Consider the following 16,810-nt stretch of genomic DNA (forward strand, 5'->3'; position numbering starts at 1 on the left):
ACACATCAAAAGAAGGCAATGACAATGATGTTGTTTTGCTAGCAAGGATGGAGATTTCACAAACAAGAATTTGTGATACTTAGACTCCGGGGCAAGCAATCATATGTGCGGGTGCAAAGATATATTTGCCGAGTTGGATGAAACCGTGAATGAGCAAGTCTCGTTTAGAGACGCATCCAAAATCTAAGTAAGAGACGTTGGTAAGATTCTTATCAAACTTAAAGATGGAGCTCCTATATACATCACCAATGTTTATTATGTGCCCAACATGAAAACAAATATTATTAGTCTTGGACAATTGCTTGAGAAAGGTTTCAATATGCAACTAAAAGATGATAGTCTTCGTTTGAGAAAGGAAAGCAAACTTATTGCTCATATTCCTATGTCTAAAATAGGATGTTTTCTCTTGATATTAAGCATGTTACTGTAAAATGTTTAAGTGCATAAAGAATAATACATGGCTATGACATATGAGGTACGGGCATGTGAATTTCAAAGCTCTAAAGCTTCTCTCAAGCAAAGGAATGATGAATGGCCATATTAATGCTCAAGATGATATTTGTGAAGGGTGTGTTCTTGGCAAACACCCTAGAGCAAGTTTTCCGAATGAATCACACAAATGAGCTAAGAAGACTCTTGAACTCATCTATACAGACATATATGGGCCAATCACTCTGACCTCCTTTGGAGGTCGTCAATATTTATAACCTTTATTGATGATTTTAGCAGAAAAACTTGGATATATTTTTGATGAATAAAGATGACACTGTTGAGAAGTTTAAGGAATTCAAAGGATTAGTAGAAAATCAATCCGGCTATACTATCTAAGCAATGCGATCAGATCGTGGTGGTGAATTCACCTCAAAAGAATTTGAAAAATTCTGCAAAAATCATGATATCTGGAGGCTTTTAACTGCACCTTATTCCCCTTAACAAAATGGAGTTGCTGAAAGGAAGAACCGAACTATTCTTGACATGGTTCGAAGTATGCTAAAAATGAAAGAAGTGGCTAAAGAATTTTGGACTGAAGCCGTAAACTGTGCGATGTATTTGCTAAATAGATCTCCTACAAGGAATCTAGAAGGAATTACACCTCAAAAAGCATGGACCGGATACAAGCCATGTGTATCTCATTTAAAGATTTTCGGATGTATTACCTATGCACACATTCCGAATCAAAGAAGAACGAAGCTTGATGACAAAAGCTTACGTTGCATTTTCATTGGCTACGATGCAAGATCGAAGGCTTATAGCCTCTATAATCCAGTGAATAGAATGGTTATCATAAGTAGATATGTTGAATTTCAAAAAGATGGTGCTTGGAATTGGAGCACAATATGGTGATGATTCAAGAAGAACAAGTGAAAGAGAAAGAACCAACTCCACCACCGTCGCCTACTTCTTCATCATCCTCGGATGAAGAAAATCCTCCTCCATAAAAGACAAGGAGTCTTCAAGAATTATATGAGGTGACAACACCACTTAATCTCATTTGTCTTTATGCTAATGAAGAGATTGTATCTTTTGAAGAAGCTATTAAAGATAGCAAATGGAAGAAAGTCATGGATGAAGAGATGAAGGCAATTGAGAAGAATGAAACTTGGCATCTTATTACTTTGCCTGATGGCCACAAACTCATTGGTGTGAAGTGGGTTTATAAAGTGAAGAAAAAATGCTCAAGAAGAAATAGAAAAGTACAAAGCGTGACTTGTGGCAAAATGCTACAAACAAAAGGCCGACATTAACTATGAAGAAGTGTTTGCTCCCTTTACCCGAATGGAGACTATAAGGTTGATAATCTCTTTAGCCGCTCAACTAAAGTGGCAAATATTTCAGCTTAATGTCAAATCGTCATTTCTTAATGGCTACTTAGAAGAAGAAGTCTATGTTGAACAACTGGCTGACTACATCAAGTGGGGGCAAGAAAGAAAGGTATTGAAATTGAAGAAAACTCTCTATAGCTTGAAGCAAGCACTGAGAGCATAGAATTCAAGAATTGATGCATACTTCAAAGAAAATAGCTTTATGCAATGCTCTTATGAGCATGCTCTTTATGTAGGAGTAGATAATGATAACATCTTATTGGTATCATTATATGTAGATGATCTAATCTTGACAGGAAATTCACCTCAAATGATAAAACTTTTTAAGGAAGCTATGACAAAAGCATTTGATATGATCGATATGGGACTTATGTCCTACTTTCTCGGCTTGGAGGTGAAACAAGGAGTTGATGGCATATTTATGACTCAAGAACAATATGCAAAGGAGGTCCTTAAGAGATTTAGAATGGATTGTTGTAATCTAATTAAAACACCGGTGGACTGCGAAACAAAGTATCCAAGAGTGATGAAGGAAAGACAGTTGATCCCACATGTTTCAAAAGCTTGGTGGGAAGCTTGTGGTACCTAACTTGCACTCGACCGGATATATTATATGGAGTCGGTCTTGTAAGCAAGTTTATGGAGGAGCCTAAAGAGACTCATTGGAAGGAGGCCAAGCGGATCCTTCGTTATGTCCGAGGTACTCTAAATCACGGACTATTTTATTCTCACTCTAATAATTCTCAACTTGTTGGATATTCGGATAGTGATTGGGGCGGAGACTGTGATGACTGGAGAAGTACTTCCGACTTTGCATTCATCGTTGGAGATATGACATTTTCTTTGATGTCAAAAAAATAACCTATTGTTACTCTTTTCACTTGTGAAGTAGAGTACATTGCGACATTCTCATGTGTTAGTCATGCTATATGGCTAAGAAGCTTGCTAAAGGAGATAAAATTTGAACAAAATGAAGCAACTCAAATTTGCATTGATAACAAATCGGCAATTGCATTGGGAAAAATCTTGTATACCATTAAAGAAGTAAGCATATTGATGTTCGCTTTCATTCTATTCGTGAACGTGTGAAAAATAAAGATGTGGAGCTAGTCTATGTGAAGACTAAAGATCAAATTGCTGACATCTTTATAAAATCACTCAAATTTGAAACTTCATCAAAATGCGATATTTACTTGGAGTCACAAAATCAAGTTTAAAAGGGGATGTTGCGAATTAAACTTTATTTTTAGATAAAAGTTGTTGATAAAAATTTATGAAGATGGATGAAATGGATTCTTGATGAGAGTTTGAGATATGATAGAATTTGATGAGTATCATGATAAAGATAAGAATCTCGTGGAGATAGAATTAAAAAAAAATCTATATTATTAATATTTATCTAATAAATTTATAAATATATACTTTTTTTTCAATGAGTAAAATAAGTTAAAAATTTATTTTATTCCACTCCTCATATTCTTCTCTACTTTCATATTTTTTTATGCCAAATTTTTTTTTTATTTCTCCACCAATAATTCTTTTTCTAACACCTGTGGCCTCAACTGAGATCTCCGATCTCATATTCCGCCGCGGAAGCCTCCAGCGGAAGCAGCCAACAGCAGCCGCTGAAGACTCGACGACCTGAGGAGGAGAATATCCGCGAGGAGGCGTGCCGACGCTACGAGGCGAAGATGCCGCCTGGCTTCTCGGCCTTGTACGTGCCCTTCAACTCTCCGGATGACACCCCGGAGACCTACTCGCTCGACGAGGTGGTTTACCGCAGCCGTTCCGGCGGTCTGCTCGACGTCCGCCACGACCTGGCCGCCTTGAAGCTCTTTCCGGGCTCTTATTGGCGTGCCCTTTTTGATTCCCGTGTCGGTGGCACTTTCTGGCCGTACGGTTCTGGCGTATGGTCGAAGAAGGAGTTCGTCCTCCCCCAGATCGATCCCGACCACATTGTCTCCCTCTTCGAGGGTAACTCTAATCTCTCCTGGGCGGAGCGCCTTGATCGCGACCACCTCGGAGGCATGCCCGACCTCTGGGTGAAGCAATCGCCTCCGCTGGTCCCCCCTCAGCCGCCCCATCGCCGGCGTCGGGTGCGCCTCAACGGGGGACACCTCCGCAGCCCTATCTTCCTACTGCGCTGCCGCCGGCATCCCTTCCATTGTCTTCCTACCAGCTGACCGCATTTCCCTCTCTCAGCTCGTTCAGCCCATCGCCAACGGCGCCACCGTCATCTCCATCGACACGGACTTCGATGGTTGAATGCGGCCCATCCGTGAGGTCACCGCAGCGCTCCCCATCTACCTCGTCAACTCCCTTAATTCCCTGCGCCTCGAGGGCCAGAAGACGGCCGCCATCGAAATCCTCCAGCAGTTCGACTGGGTCATCGTCCCCGGTGGCAACCTGGGCAACATCTACGCCTTCTACAAACTTCTAGATGTGCCGTGAGCTCGAGCTCGTCGACTGCATCCCTCGCCTTGTCTGCGCGCAGGCCGCCAACGGCAACCCCCTTTACCTCCACTACCAGTGTGGGTGGGCTGGCTTTTTGATTTATGACATATTCTCGGCTGAGATTGAGGTGCTGCCGATTGAAGTTTTTAGTTCTAAAACATTTTCATCAATTTGTTTAGAAAACTTTTTAAGACTCCAATTGTTTGTTAGTAGTCTTCGTGTGTGTTGATAGGATTCTGAGGTAGGTGTTCTTGATATTAAAGATAAATAAAATAGATTACGTCCAGTTCTTTCAAAAAGGTACAGTTGAGGCTAAGAACAAGAGGGTGCGGCAAGAAGGCGATTTCTGATTACGATCGATAAGTTTGTTCTACTACTCCAGCTGGGCGTACCAGATTCCCTGGATCTTCACATCTTTAGGAGTCTTGGCACCCAGATCGGTGTCGGACGGCTGCAGGCTCTCGAAGACGCCGATGACTTCGCCGGTCTCGGGCTTGCTCTTGGTGACGCTGAGCGTGATGGTGCCCGTGGAGGAGGAGACGTTCTTGATGTTCTCCTTGCTCAGCTCCTCCTCGTCTCCCCTGCCGCCGGCGGGGAGCGCCACGGCGTTGTCGTACCCGGTGGAGCCTCCCCTGCCCTTTGGGTCCAGGAAGGAGGAGCCTCGGTAGGAGGGCACCAGGAACTTCCCGCTGAAGCTATCCGGCTTGCCCGTCGCTACCAGCTGCTTGACGGTGAACAGGAACGGCACGCGCTCGCCGCCGGGCAGCTGGACCGTCACCGCCGCGTAGTCGATCCCGTCCTTCTCCTCGAACTTGATGCTGCCGTCGGAGCCCACCTCGAAGGGCCCCTCGATCTCGTCCAGCGTGTACGTCAGCCGGGTCATCAGCTTCGTCTTCTGGAACTCCGGAGGCGCGTTCTTCGACACTCCCTCCGCCTTCACCGTGAACGACGTCGGCTCCAGGCACAACTTCTTGGCGTTGTACTTCCCGGGCTTGAAGGCGAAGGAGTCCACGCCGCCGTCGATACTCGGGCACTGGTTCGCCGTCCCCGTTCCCTTCACCTCCATGTACGTCTTGCTCTGGATCTCGTCGTACGTCAGCCTCTTCGGCACGCCCTCTGCGCTCGCTCCCTGTCAATCACCCCCGCGGGCATCGATCAACAAACTAGCCATCAATTAACATAAAACCGATCCTTTTTTTTTTGCGCACGTACGGAGACGACGAGGGCGGAGGCGGCCAGTGCGAAGCCGGCGAGCTTGACGGCGTCAGTGCCCTTCTGCGCCAAGTCTCGGAGGTCGGAATGTAAAGAACAGGAGACCCTGGCGGCGGCCGGCTCGAACCCAAACGCCTTAGACAGGTGGGAAGAATACCTCACCGGCTGGCCTGCGATGCTTCGGCCGGCAGCGCCGACCTTGGACGGTTGCATCAGCGTGGCGGCGGCTTGCAGAGATGCTGCCATTTCCCCCTCTGTTGGCTGAGTGCCATCGGGTTGGATGGAGGTATATTGACAGCGGAGGATAAGAAGATCGGATAAGAGGAGTTCTGCCATTGGCTACGTGCTGATTTGCCATTTCTGATGTGGAAATTCGCTGTCGTCTTCGCTTGTCATCGCTTTAGATTGTGTGGTGGCCAGTCTACCGTCCACAGTCCATCCACAGCTTCTCTACGCTTAAATATCATAAAAATCTTTGTTGAGGTAGGAGAAATTTCACCAAACAGAGACTATTTGAATAAGAAACTTCACCAAACAACAGGGATTTGTGTTACTCAAGAAATTAACAGCAAGAATTTCTGCTATTTTGCATGTTTGTTCTTAATTTACAGAGCTATATATGTTCATAGTTACTTGCCTCAATCAATCTTCTTTCTCTGCACTCGTCTCTCTGAAGAGCTCCAACCAGAGATCACAACCACATTGACATCACATCACTAGCTTTTCCAGTCGATTTTTGAAGAAGAACAAGGGCCAGAGGAGTCTTCTCATGATCGTATAGAAGACAAGGAAAGATGGAGCCGAATTTTTGTGGGTCCTTGCGGCCGTCGGCGACTCTCTTTCCTCATTTCGGGGAACGTCCATGCTTTCTGACAAGCGGTGGTGGCCTCGGCGAGCACAAGGAGGACCAGTAGCGCGAGTGCACCGGCAGGTGACGAATACGGAGAGCGTGGCAAGGGAGTGGGAAACGACGAGATCCAGAGCGGAAGACGGCGAAGTATCCGAGCATGCATATCGCCCATAACATGGAAACGAAATGGGGAAGGAGCCATTGCACGGAAGCGATGAACTCCATCTCGATGGCTGGCGGAGGAAGCACACAGAGAGCTTTTTCCGACAACAGAATGATCTTGGATCCAAAATACGCAATGAGGAGGAATCGAGCGAATCATATTCTCTCTCCGAAGCTGAGCCAGAAGGCCGAAAGCGTCGCCTTGGAATCGGCACGAAGAACAGGTAGGGTTAGGGTTCCGGCGGCCTGGTCCGGCGAAGAACCACTTCGCGGAAGCAAACGCGGATCGGCGTTTTGTTTGGCAAGCTCCGAGATGATATGTAAAGACGTCACGTTATCGTTACGTTATTTTGTTGATTACGTTACGTTATAAAGTTGATAGCGGAGCATAATATCGCCATCTCCCTTATCCCGTCGCGTCTTCTCTCGAGCAAATTATCAAACGGCTTGTCTTCACCGAGGGGGAGCAAATGGCTCTCCTTCCCAGTGCTCACATCGCGGAGCTCCCTTCACACAGCTCCTTCCCTCTTTGCTCCCGCCCGCTCTCTCTCTCCCTCTGGCTTCCCCGCTGCCGATTCCACCGCTTCCGCATCTCCTCAGCTTCGTCGTCCTCCGTCCGCCTCGCTGAGCGCGGGGGCGGTGATTCCGATGCACGGAGCTCCTCCGGAAACGCAAGGCTACCATGGGAAGACAACGACGAGGATGGCAGGCTACCCAGTGGTAGCACGAATCCCCCTTTCCGCTCCGCTCCCTGGTTGCAGCAGTGGGATCCTCCTGAGTCGTCTACATCCCAGGCTCCTGCAAAGAGGAAGCCGAAAGAGCCCGACGTTGGCCGAGGCGGCTCCATTGAGAGGATCGTGTATCGGCTGCGTAACCTCGAACTCAGTTGCGAGGAAGAAGAGGGCGTGGACGGAGACAGCAAAGAGACGCCTTTGAGCGGAAAAGAGAGGTTGGGTGAGCTTCTAGAGCGCACCTGGAGCCGTCCGCACACGTGCCAAATGGTGGATCGAATTCTTCTGCCGTGGGAGAGGGAAGACGACAGAGGGTTTGTGGAGGAAGAGGTTACGAAGGGAGAAAAACGAAAGAGACTGAGGGCGCCAACTTTAGCAGAGCTCACCATAGAGGATTCTGAGCTGCGGAGGCTCAGGCGGCTGGGAATCATGCTGAGAGAAAGAATCACTGTGCCGAAAGCTGGTGTCACGCAGGCCATTACTGAGAAGATTCATGATGCATGGAGGAAGTCGGAGATAGTTCGGTTAAAGTTTCATGAGGATTTGGTCCATGATATGAAGACAGCTCATGAGCTTGTTGAGGTTGGTATTATTCTAGTCATCTCCTACTTGTTGATCTCAGTTATTCCTTTTTTCTCTTGTACATCTTGAAGCACTAGGATAATCTTTCTAGACAATGTAGTTAATATGAGTATATGAATGCAAATGCATACTCAGATACAAGTTCAATTTATATCGCCTACTCTCCTGTGTGTTGGAAATTTATTTAAACAAAATGGTTGAGGTTGTGTCATCATCTGTTGACACTTTCAAGAAATCACTGTAAGATCAATGCCCAATAAGGTAGATGCTCTAATCTACCATCTTGAACTGCCCACAACGGATCAAGACTAGTTCACATAGAATTTGGAAGTCACCTAGCATGAATTCACATAGTGGAATCTTTCTCTTCGTTCTAAAAGCAATACACTGGGCACATTATGTTAGGCAATCTTCTCCAGCATAATAGGACGATAAACGAATACAAGAGAAACACAAAAGCAATATAACAAGGATGTACTTAAGCCTGTTGTCCAAGAAGAGAATTCTAGTTTATATCAATTGAGAGCTAAAGTATAGAGAAAACTTAAACAACCACTGCTTGCATCATGTAGAAAAGTCTATCAACCTCCCTAGACTCCTTGCTCAACAATAATGAAAAATAAATAAAACTTTGCAACTATCTCAACCAATGCTGATAGCTGTATGTATCTTGAGGCACCATCTCAACCAATGGTGAGTGCACGAATCACTATGCAAGGGAATTAAACTAAGGTTAGAAAATTTTAATACATGCAGAACTGATGTAGTAGGCCGGACCCACACACCTTCCTTGAGGTGATGGGCTGCAGTTAGGCTGCCCTCTCACACAGGGTTGTGCGCATGCTGCTTGTGTGTGCCTGCACGACTGTTGGTTTGAACCACCTGATAGACCTTTGCTGGGTTGTCCCCAATGCTTTAATGGGTTATGCAGCCACACAAGGTGAAACCAGCAACTCAAACAATCAGGCACAGTGATTGTGTTTATTTTCTGCTGAAGCAGCTGCAGATTCAGATCCTGGTTCTGAGATTGTTGAGGGCAAATTTCTATCATATGAAGCAATTTTCTAATGTATGAAGCTAGAATAGAAATCAAAAGTGGCAGTATTAGGATTGTTTTCGGCAGATGATTTTAACATTTACTATAAATCATTCACCATTTTGAAACTATTATCGTGGTCTTCTGTAATTTTGTAGACAAATATTGGATGTGCAATCTTGTTGTTCACAATTCTATGATAGTTACACTACATGTTTTCTCGTGCTGATGTATTCATAAAGGTTATGCTTGTGGACAGAGTAGGACTGGAGGATTGGTTATTTGGAGATCTGGTAGTGTTATGGTGGTCTATCGGGGTAGCAACTATAAACGTCCTTCTAGAACTCAATTGCCAGATGTGCAAAACAATCAGACATTAGTATCAAATGAAACTGAGTCATTATTTATTCCAGATGTTTCAGAAACCACCACATTGGTCGAGAATGTTGATCATTCTGTAACCTCAAAACCTGTAACTTCAAGTTCATTTGATTTAAACCTTAAGCATGAAAAAAATCTGGCAGAAGAGGAAGTGGAGTTTAACCGCTTGCTTGATGGGTTAGGTCCTCGGTTTGTTGATTGGTGGGGAACTGGGATTTTACCTGTAGATGCTGATTTATTACCTCAAAATATTCCTGGTTTTAGAACACCTTTTAGACTTCTGCCTTCTGGTATGCGAGCACGCCTTACCAATTCAGAGATGACCAACTTGAGAAAGCTAGCGAAGAGACTTCCTTGTCATTTCGCCCTTGGTATGCTTGGTCAAAATGTTTTTTTTTCTCAATTCTGTTTCTTTATTGCTTCTTTCATGCTAATGTTATCACCTCAAATTGTTATGGTGAAGGGAGAAACAGACACCATCATGGTTTGGCAGATGCTATTCTGAAGATTTGGGAAAAAAGTTTAGTTGTGAAAATTGCAGTGAAAAGGGGAGTTCAAAATACCAACAATAAACTAATGGCTGAAGAGCTGAAGGTTCGTATAATTTTTTAGTTTCTTCTGTAACTATTTTTTTCTTCTCTAGGTTTCTATCTATCCTGCATCTTTATGGATTCAAATCTTGATAATGAGGGAAAATATTTATTTTTCAAGAGGAAAGTAGCTTTGTGTTTGATGTGAACTATGATTGCTCTAGCTTGGTTATGATAGATACCACTTGTCATCCTCAAATGGTTCTTTTTTTTTTGGGATTGGTTTCATTTTGAACTTGGTTCAAGGTTTGTCTTCCAGCATATTTGAACTTTTCTTCCTCAGTTTTTTTACTGCATTAAAGGCCCCATTCCGCCTAAGCAATTAGTATCAGTATATAAGTTTTCTTATTGGAGATTGAATGCTGAAACTTTTTTTATTTTTTTAATCAAAGTGTCATTACAGTTGGTCCATTTCCTTTTCTCATACTTCTAAGAATCCAACTGTGTAATGGAATTGTCATACACACTCATTTGCCAATTGTGGCAGTTCCAGATATTTGCCCTTGGCCCACATCCTTTTTTACCTTTTTAAATAGCTAGAAACATTTTCTTGTTTGGCACTCATCTGTTTTTTATTTTATTTATTTATTTATGATCTCTCTAGTTTTCCTTATATTTGACTACCTTATCTTACATGTTGGAATATATATATATATTTTTTCGGAGCTAACCTTCTGCATGCTGATTATACATCCTAGATATGGAGGATGCTTGTTTACATATACCTGTGACAATGAAACAATAGTGGATTTGTGTTTTCAAATGTTTTGCATCTTTATGTATTCTTAACAAGTTATTTACTACATTTCTTTTAAAAAAGGATGTGGTTTTGCAGTTTGCACTAGTAGTATTTTATGCAAAATTCTATTTATGATTGCACAAATTGACATTTTTTTAACATAATGACTTAAAGATTTAAGTGGTTGCTTGACTTTAAAGGCTTTGATTGGAGGAACCTTGCTTCTTCGAAACAAGTATTACATTGTTATTTATCGTGGGAAGGATTTTATTCCGGCTTCTGTAGCCACTGCTTTGGCTGAAAGGGAGGAACTGACAAAGGAAATCCAAGATGCAGAGGAGCAACTGCGGAAAAGAACGATTGGAGAACCCAATGTAAATGCACCTGAGGGGGATGCACCTGTTGGTACTTTAGCTGAGTTTCTCGAGGCTCAAGCACGGTGGGGAAGACAAATATCCACTGAAGAGCGTGATGCAATGAAAGAAGAAGCTTCAAGATATAAAACAACCAAGCTTTTTAAAAGGGTTGAACATAAACTATCCATTGTAAGTTTCCTTCTTCTCTGGCAAGCTGTGCTTCTGCTTTTATGAAATTTGAAATGTCATGTATCTTGAATTTACTTACATATTACTTTGTTATAGTAAATCTCTACAAAATTTTTAGAGATTTGCCCCCTTTGCATGTTAGTCAGATTTTAAGGAACCCTTTTAAGGCTGTACATCCTGAACTTGTAGGCTTTTAGTTATATTTTGGTTGTTTAAGAGTGTTCTTGATGTTTGCATTTAGAATGAATAACTAATGTTCTGTTATAGCCATACAGATGCTCCTAAGTGTTAGAAAGTAGATAATATAAGAAAGGGCAGCCCGGTGCATGAAGCTCCCGCTATGCGGGGTCCCGGGGAAGGATTCATTGTACGCAGCGTTACCCTGCTTTTTTGCAAGAGGTTGTTTCCAGGATTCGAACCCATGACCTTTTGGTCACAAAGCAACAACTTTACTGTTGCGCCAAGGCTCCTCTTCTAGAGAGTAGATAATATGCATATGAAATATCCAGGATGCGTCTATGAACTAGCTGCTGCTGGTTGTAAATTCTCACTGTATTCTCATATGTTTATATATAGAAGATATCCGATCTAAATTAAAAAAAAATCTCCATTGTGTGTGATTGATTTTTTTTTTTCCTTTTCAAGCAATGCTTTAATGTTAATCATAGATAATTTTTATTTCCCTATGGGCAGGCTCAAGCAAAGAAGGCAAGAGCTGAGCAATTGCTTACTAAGATTGAAGCATCAATGGTTCCTGTCAATCCATGTGAGGACCAGGAAACAATCACTGATGAAGAAAGATCTGTGTTTCGCAGAATCGGTTTGCGAATGAAGGCATACTTGCCACTTGGTCAGTTTCTGTCTTTTGGTTATTTTTGCCGAATCACTGCTTCCAATTTTTAGATTGATTGTTTGTCCAAACATAGGAATCCGTGGTGTTTTTGATGGTGTGATCGAGAATATGCACTTGCATTGGAAGCATAGGGAATTGGTTAAGCTAATTTCTAAGCAGAAAACCTTAGCTTTTGTTGAGAGCACAGCAAGACTCCTCGAATACGAGAGTGGTGGTATTTTAGTTGCAATTGAGCCTGTCCCCAAAGGTTATGCACTTATTTATTATCGTGGGAAGAATTATCAACGACCTATTAGCTTGCGCCCTAGAAATCTTTTAACAAAGGCAAAAGCATTGAAGCGTGCAATAGCAATACAACGCCATGAGGTATGTTCAAATTACTTTCATATTATGATTGCAAAAGAAAGTCCTCTATCTCACAATTTTATCCCTAACTCTTTTATTAAATGATGTCTTGAATTTAATTGCTGTTTTTTCTCTCTCTATATTTAATGCAGGCCCTTAGCCAACATATAGTCGAGCTTGAGAAAAACATAGAAGTAATGAAGGAGGAACTGGTATGTGCCAATGTCAGTATAACCTTTTGGGAATACAATTTTTCTTTTCCCCTGGAGAACAACTCACCATTTATGAATACTCCATTCTACTATGTTTGTTTTTTTTCCCCTTTAGCTAATAATCAAGAACATGCTTTCATATCATATATGGATATAGTTCAAAGTTCAGGATTTGTGCACAATGGTTAGAACTATTTTAGTGCTATTGTTGGATGAAATTCTTTGTTCTATGTTAAAGCAAACTGATGCAAAGCCTGAATCAAATCAATAGACATGTCTCATCATCCATGGTCCTAAAAATTAGCTTTGAGTGATTGTTTTTGCGCTATATGTTCAACTTCCCAGTATATTATTGCTTTTTTGCAAGGATATATGAGGGGAAAAGGGGCACAACTGTTCAATTCTCACTTCGGATTATTGGGAACACTTGGAGGGAAGGGGGCCAAAATGGAGGGGATGAAGAGGGAAAGGATATCTACTTGGATGAAGTTACAGAGAGAGATGAACCGATGAGGATCGCTGTCTCAGTGTCTCTCTTGCTCCTTTTAAAATTGATTTATTTAAATATGGATAGATTGGGTGAGACAAATGAAAATTATAAAATATCTGATGCCTTTTCTTCATCACTAACCACTACTCACCACTAAATGTTGGACCACTATCGAATCATCAATGATCACCACTGGTTATCACTCGTCGGCAGCCATCGCGACCATCATCAGTCGTCAGTATTGTCAGCTGTGGTCATCACAACTGTACGCCACCATATCTCATCACTGAACCAGTGTCTTGTCTTCACCTCAACATGGTCACACATAATGGTGGTTCAATATGACAACTAAACATTACTAGACCACCACTAATCCACTGCAGGACCTTGGCAAATCATTGGACCATCACCAAACTACAGTGGAGAAGAGGTCGACAACGGATAGAAATGAAAATTTTCATTCTCTCCTTCCAGTCCCCCTTCCAAGCATTTATCAACTTCTGATCCATTGTCTCTCCCTCTTCTCCTTTCTCGCAATTCTCTTGGTCCTCTCTTGCTCAAACTAGACATAGTCATGGGCACAGTGAGTAAAAAGATGTTAAATTAGGGTAGAGACTATTTCATCCTAAAATGACTAGTCATTTGGGAGAGAGACATTGTCTTAATATACATACATAACATAATGGACCACCTCACTTGTCTATATTTGATATATTAGAGTTAAATTACAAAAAAAATTATTTTCAATTGATTAGTCATTTTGGATGGCATGAGAGTCATTTCAATTCATGGTATTGAAAGCTAGACCTATGCCTTTGAGTCACTATGGTGTTGTGAACCACGTAACCACATTAGAGTTAAGATGTTCCACACCCAGTAGTTCTGAACAAGTGTGATGGTCCATTATGTCTATATATTAAGAGGGTGCCTTGATGTAACATGAAATTTGGGTAGCAACTTCAACTTGACTTTTGAGCTTACCTCTTCCATCTTAAATCACGCCTCAGGCATCCGCAACACTGCCCCATCCCAGGGTCACACCAGCCACTATCTTCCACCTAGTTGAGCAGAATAGCTTTATGACTGCAAGCTGCTTCAGGAAGTTGTCAGCTCAGTAGCATTGCAACTGGCCCACCATGTTGACAAAGGCATAAAGTCTTTGATGTACCTCTTGATAAGGATGTCCTCAATTCACCCTGGAGCTCCCCTCTACCTTGAAACCTGATCTTAACTTACAGCTTGGCAGGCCTACTTTGACCTAAGAACTATTCTCAGGCTGACATCTGAACTAAATCCGGTAGGTTGATGTATTTGATCAAATCAGAGAAATCCCTTATCTGCACACAGTTGATTTTGTTCGAGTATGTGTATGTTCATTAAGTATAACTTGTATTTTGTAAGATAGCATGAAAAAAGTGAAGTCATTTACTTTAAGATCACGTGGGAAAATTGTCTCAATGACCCAATGTCATTTTAGCTTGACTCTATCACCTAGAATGATTGATTGCATGAACCCTTTTAATATTTTCTAACTCACGTGTACAGGGAATCTCTGAAAATGAGGAAATAGCTACTACTGGCACAAATACAATGCAGTCCGACGATGAGTCATCATTTCAGATGGAAGATGAAGATGCTTCTCTTGATTCTGATGATGAAGAAGACATCAGTGATTTCTATGATTCTGAAGACGAGGAGGATGAAGCTTCAAGAGATTGAAGTGTCTTCGAGTAATACCCAATCAAGATATTAAATGTCATCCTGAAGGTGTTGTTGGAGCCTTCTTGAAGGTTAAGGTTAGCATTTTTTTCACACGCTTTTCTATATTGGAGTGCAATAGAAGCCATAATAATTTTGGGCAGTTGAAGATGTAAAATCAATATCCAAATTGTGCGTGTGGCCTCATCATATGCTTTTTCACATGCTGCTTCTTGTCATGGACACTTCGCTGTGGCATGAAGCTTTTTTGTTTGGCAGATCACGTAAGATTTAACTGAATAATAGTTATAACAATCAGGGAAGAGAAATCAAAGGGAACTAGGACTTTTGGGAAATCAAAGCAGGATTTCCCTTGTATACACTGATGTAATGAAGTAAAAACTAGTTTTGTTGTTATGGGCACTCCATTTTCACTCCCTATGTTACTGATAAACAAAATATCCCCTTCGGGTTTTGACCTAAAACATTCTTTGATATTTAAAAATATTTTAGGTGTTTTATCTTTTTGATTCAGGTCCTAGTCTTGATCTTCATTTAAAATATGCAAGAATGAGGGTACTAGCATGGAAGAGAGCCATTGGTGTTGATCTAAACTAACTAATTCTTTATATGACCTGTTCTTTCTCTTTTAGCAACGTTTTATATTGGTTCAAATTGAGGATACGTGAAATTTCAAGAATATGCAGGGTGACTCCCCATAGCTCGTTAGCCAGTAAATTAGAAATTTGTCGCTAAAATTTGTTTCACTTATCCAGATAACTTTACGACCAATTACATTCACCTTCAGAATTGGAAATATTTGGATCGTGTATGATGCATGCAATCTATGAGCATGTAATTAAAACTATTCAATGCTAGATTGAATCCCAACTGCCTAGCTAGCTGGAGACCCTCGGTCAAGAGTAATGTCCGAGAGTATTTTTCAGTTGGTTTACAAATAAATGGGCCATTTCATTTAAGGTAAGAGGTCAATGTCACTGAGAAACATAATGTGTGATCAAGCTTGTGGTCTATTACAATGCAAAAGTGAGAGGGAAACTAGTTCCTTTTGCAAACTTATATGATAACATGTAACAATGAACTGAGAACTACCAGTAATATCCAATGTTGTAGAGTTTCAGTTAGTCACTAGAAGTATGTTCTGCTCGCCTTTCTATCGTTTGAGCTGAATGCATCTGTTACCTCTGCTACTTGTGTAGTTCTAGTTCTTGGAAAATGTCAAAATTCTGCATCCCTTTCTTCCATCCTCTGGAAAATGTAACAGGTTTTGAACTCCTTGGCAGGGAATCTTTAAACAAAACTACTGTATGCATTGCGGAAGCAGCTGCTAACCTCCAAGATTGGCCACCAAAGGAACCTATGCAATAGCTCATCAAGTCTGTAAATTGTAAATCCATCTGCAGTAAATTTGTTCTTCATTTTTGTACTTTCCTCTGATGATTTGAGGTCTGTTTTTATACTTATTTTGTCGCTGGTACTAGTCATCGCTGTCCTAGTTCCCCCTTAATTGGGTTCTTATTCACCAACATGTGACAATTTTAATTGACAACTTATTGAGGTCTGATAATTTTTTTGGGTGAAGTATTTGTATTCTACGCTGTTAATTTTTGCATATGCATGTTTTCCTTTTTATGTTCTACCTTTATTTTTTTTATTTCATCCTTTTTTTTTTCCTTCTGTTAAGCTGGGAATGACTATCCATTTTCCGTATACCCTTCCAAAGCCTAATTCATAAAATATCATTTTTGATATATTTTTCATGTCTAAAATATTAACTTAATTAAAATTGAGTCAACACCTATGAAATAATAGCTATGAACAATTAGAGTGGTAAATAAGTCAAGCTAAATTTTATGATGTTTAAAGTTATTCGGTAAGTTAGTTGAGGCGAGTCTAAAATGATTAAGCTATTAAAATTATTATTCAAGCTGATTGTTTTAAATTTTTAAATTCTAAATTTGTTTGGTTGATTATTGAGTTTAATAATACAAAAATTTTTATTTAGAATGTTAATAAGAATTGTATTAATTAACTTGATTCACAAATATTATTCATGAATATTATTTATAAATATTATTCATGAATA

The 16,810-nt window shown here is 41.3% G+C and overlaps 2 protein-coding genes and 1 pseudogene across 2 annotated transcripts; 2 read left to right on the forward strand and 1 right to left on the reverse strand.

Annotated features, from left to right (window-relative positions):
- Nucleotides 1–3,356: 3,356 nt before the first annotated feature.
- LOC122046220 lies at nt 3,357–4,710 on the forward strand (annotated as a pseudogene).
- Nucleotides 4,535–5,840, reverse strand: LOC122046219 (oxygen-evolving enhancer protein 1, chloroplastic). The gene is made up of 2 exons (XM_042606799.1): nt 5,490–5,840; nt 4,535–5,406 (listed from the first exon to the last, which is right to left on the reverse strand). Exons 1-2 carry the CDS (start codon nt 5,823–5,825, stop codon nt 4,651–4,653), a joined length of 1,092 nt encoding a protein of 363 aa, XP_042462733.1. The 5' UTR covers nt 5,826–5,840; the 3' UTR covers nt 4,535–4,650.
- A 1,070-nt stretch (nt 5,841–6,910) lies between these two features.
- On the forward strand, nt 6,911–16,305 carry LOC122046218 (CRM-domain containing factor CFM3, chloroplastic/mitochondrial-like). Its single transcript, XM_042606798.1, has 9 exons — nt 6,911–7,814; nt 9,110–9,602; nt 9,695–9,825; nt 10,761–11,105; nt 11,799–11,955; nt 12,032–12,324; nt 12,456–12,515; nt 14,551–14,801; nt 16,008–16,305. Exons 1-8 carry the CDS (start codon nt 6,972–6,974, stop codon nt 14,722–14,724), a joined length of 2,496 nt encoding a protein of 831 aa, XP_042462732.1. The 5' UTR covers nt 6,911–6,971; the 3' UTR covers nt 14,725–14,801; nt 16,008–16,305.
- Nucleotides 16,306–16,810: the final 505 nt, after the last annotated feature.

This window comes from Zingiber officinale, chromosome 2B (genome assembly GCF_018446385.1).
Source record: "Zingiber officinale cultivar Zhangliang chromosome 2B, Zo_v1.1, whole genome shotgun sequence".
In the NCBI taxonomy this organism is placed as follows: domain Eukaryota; kingdom Viridiplantae; phylum Streptophyta; class Magnoliopsida; order Zingiberales; family Zingiberaceae; genus Zingiber; species Zingiber officinale.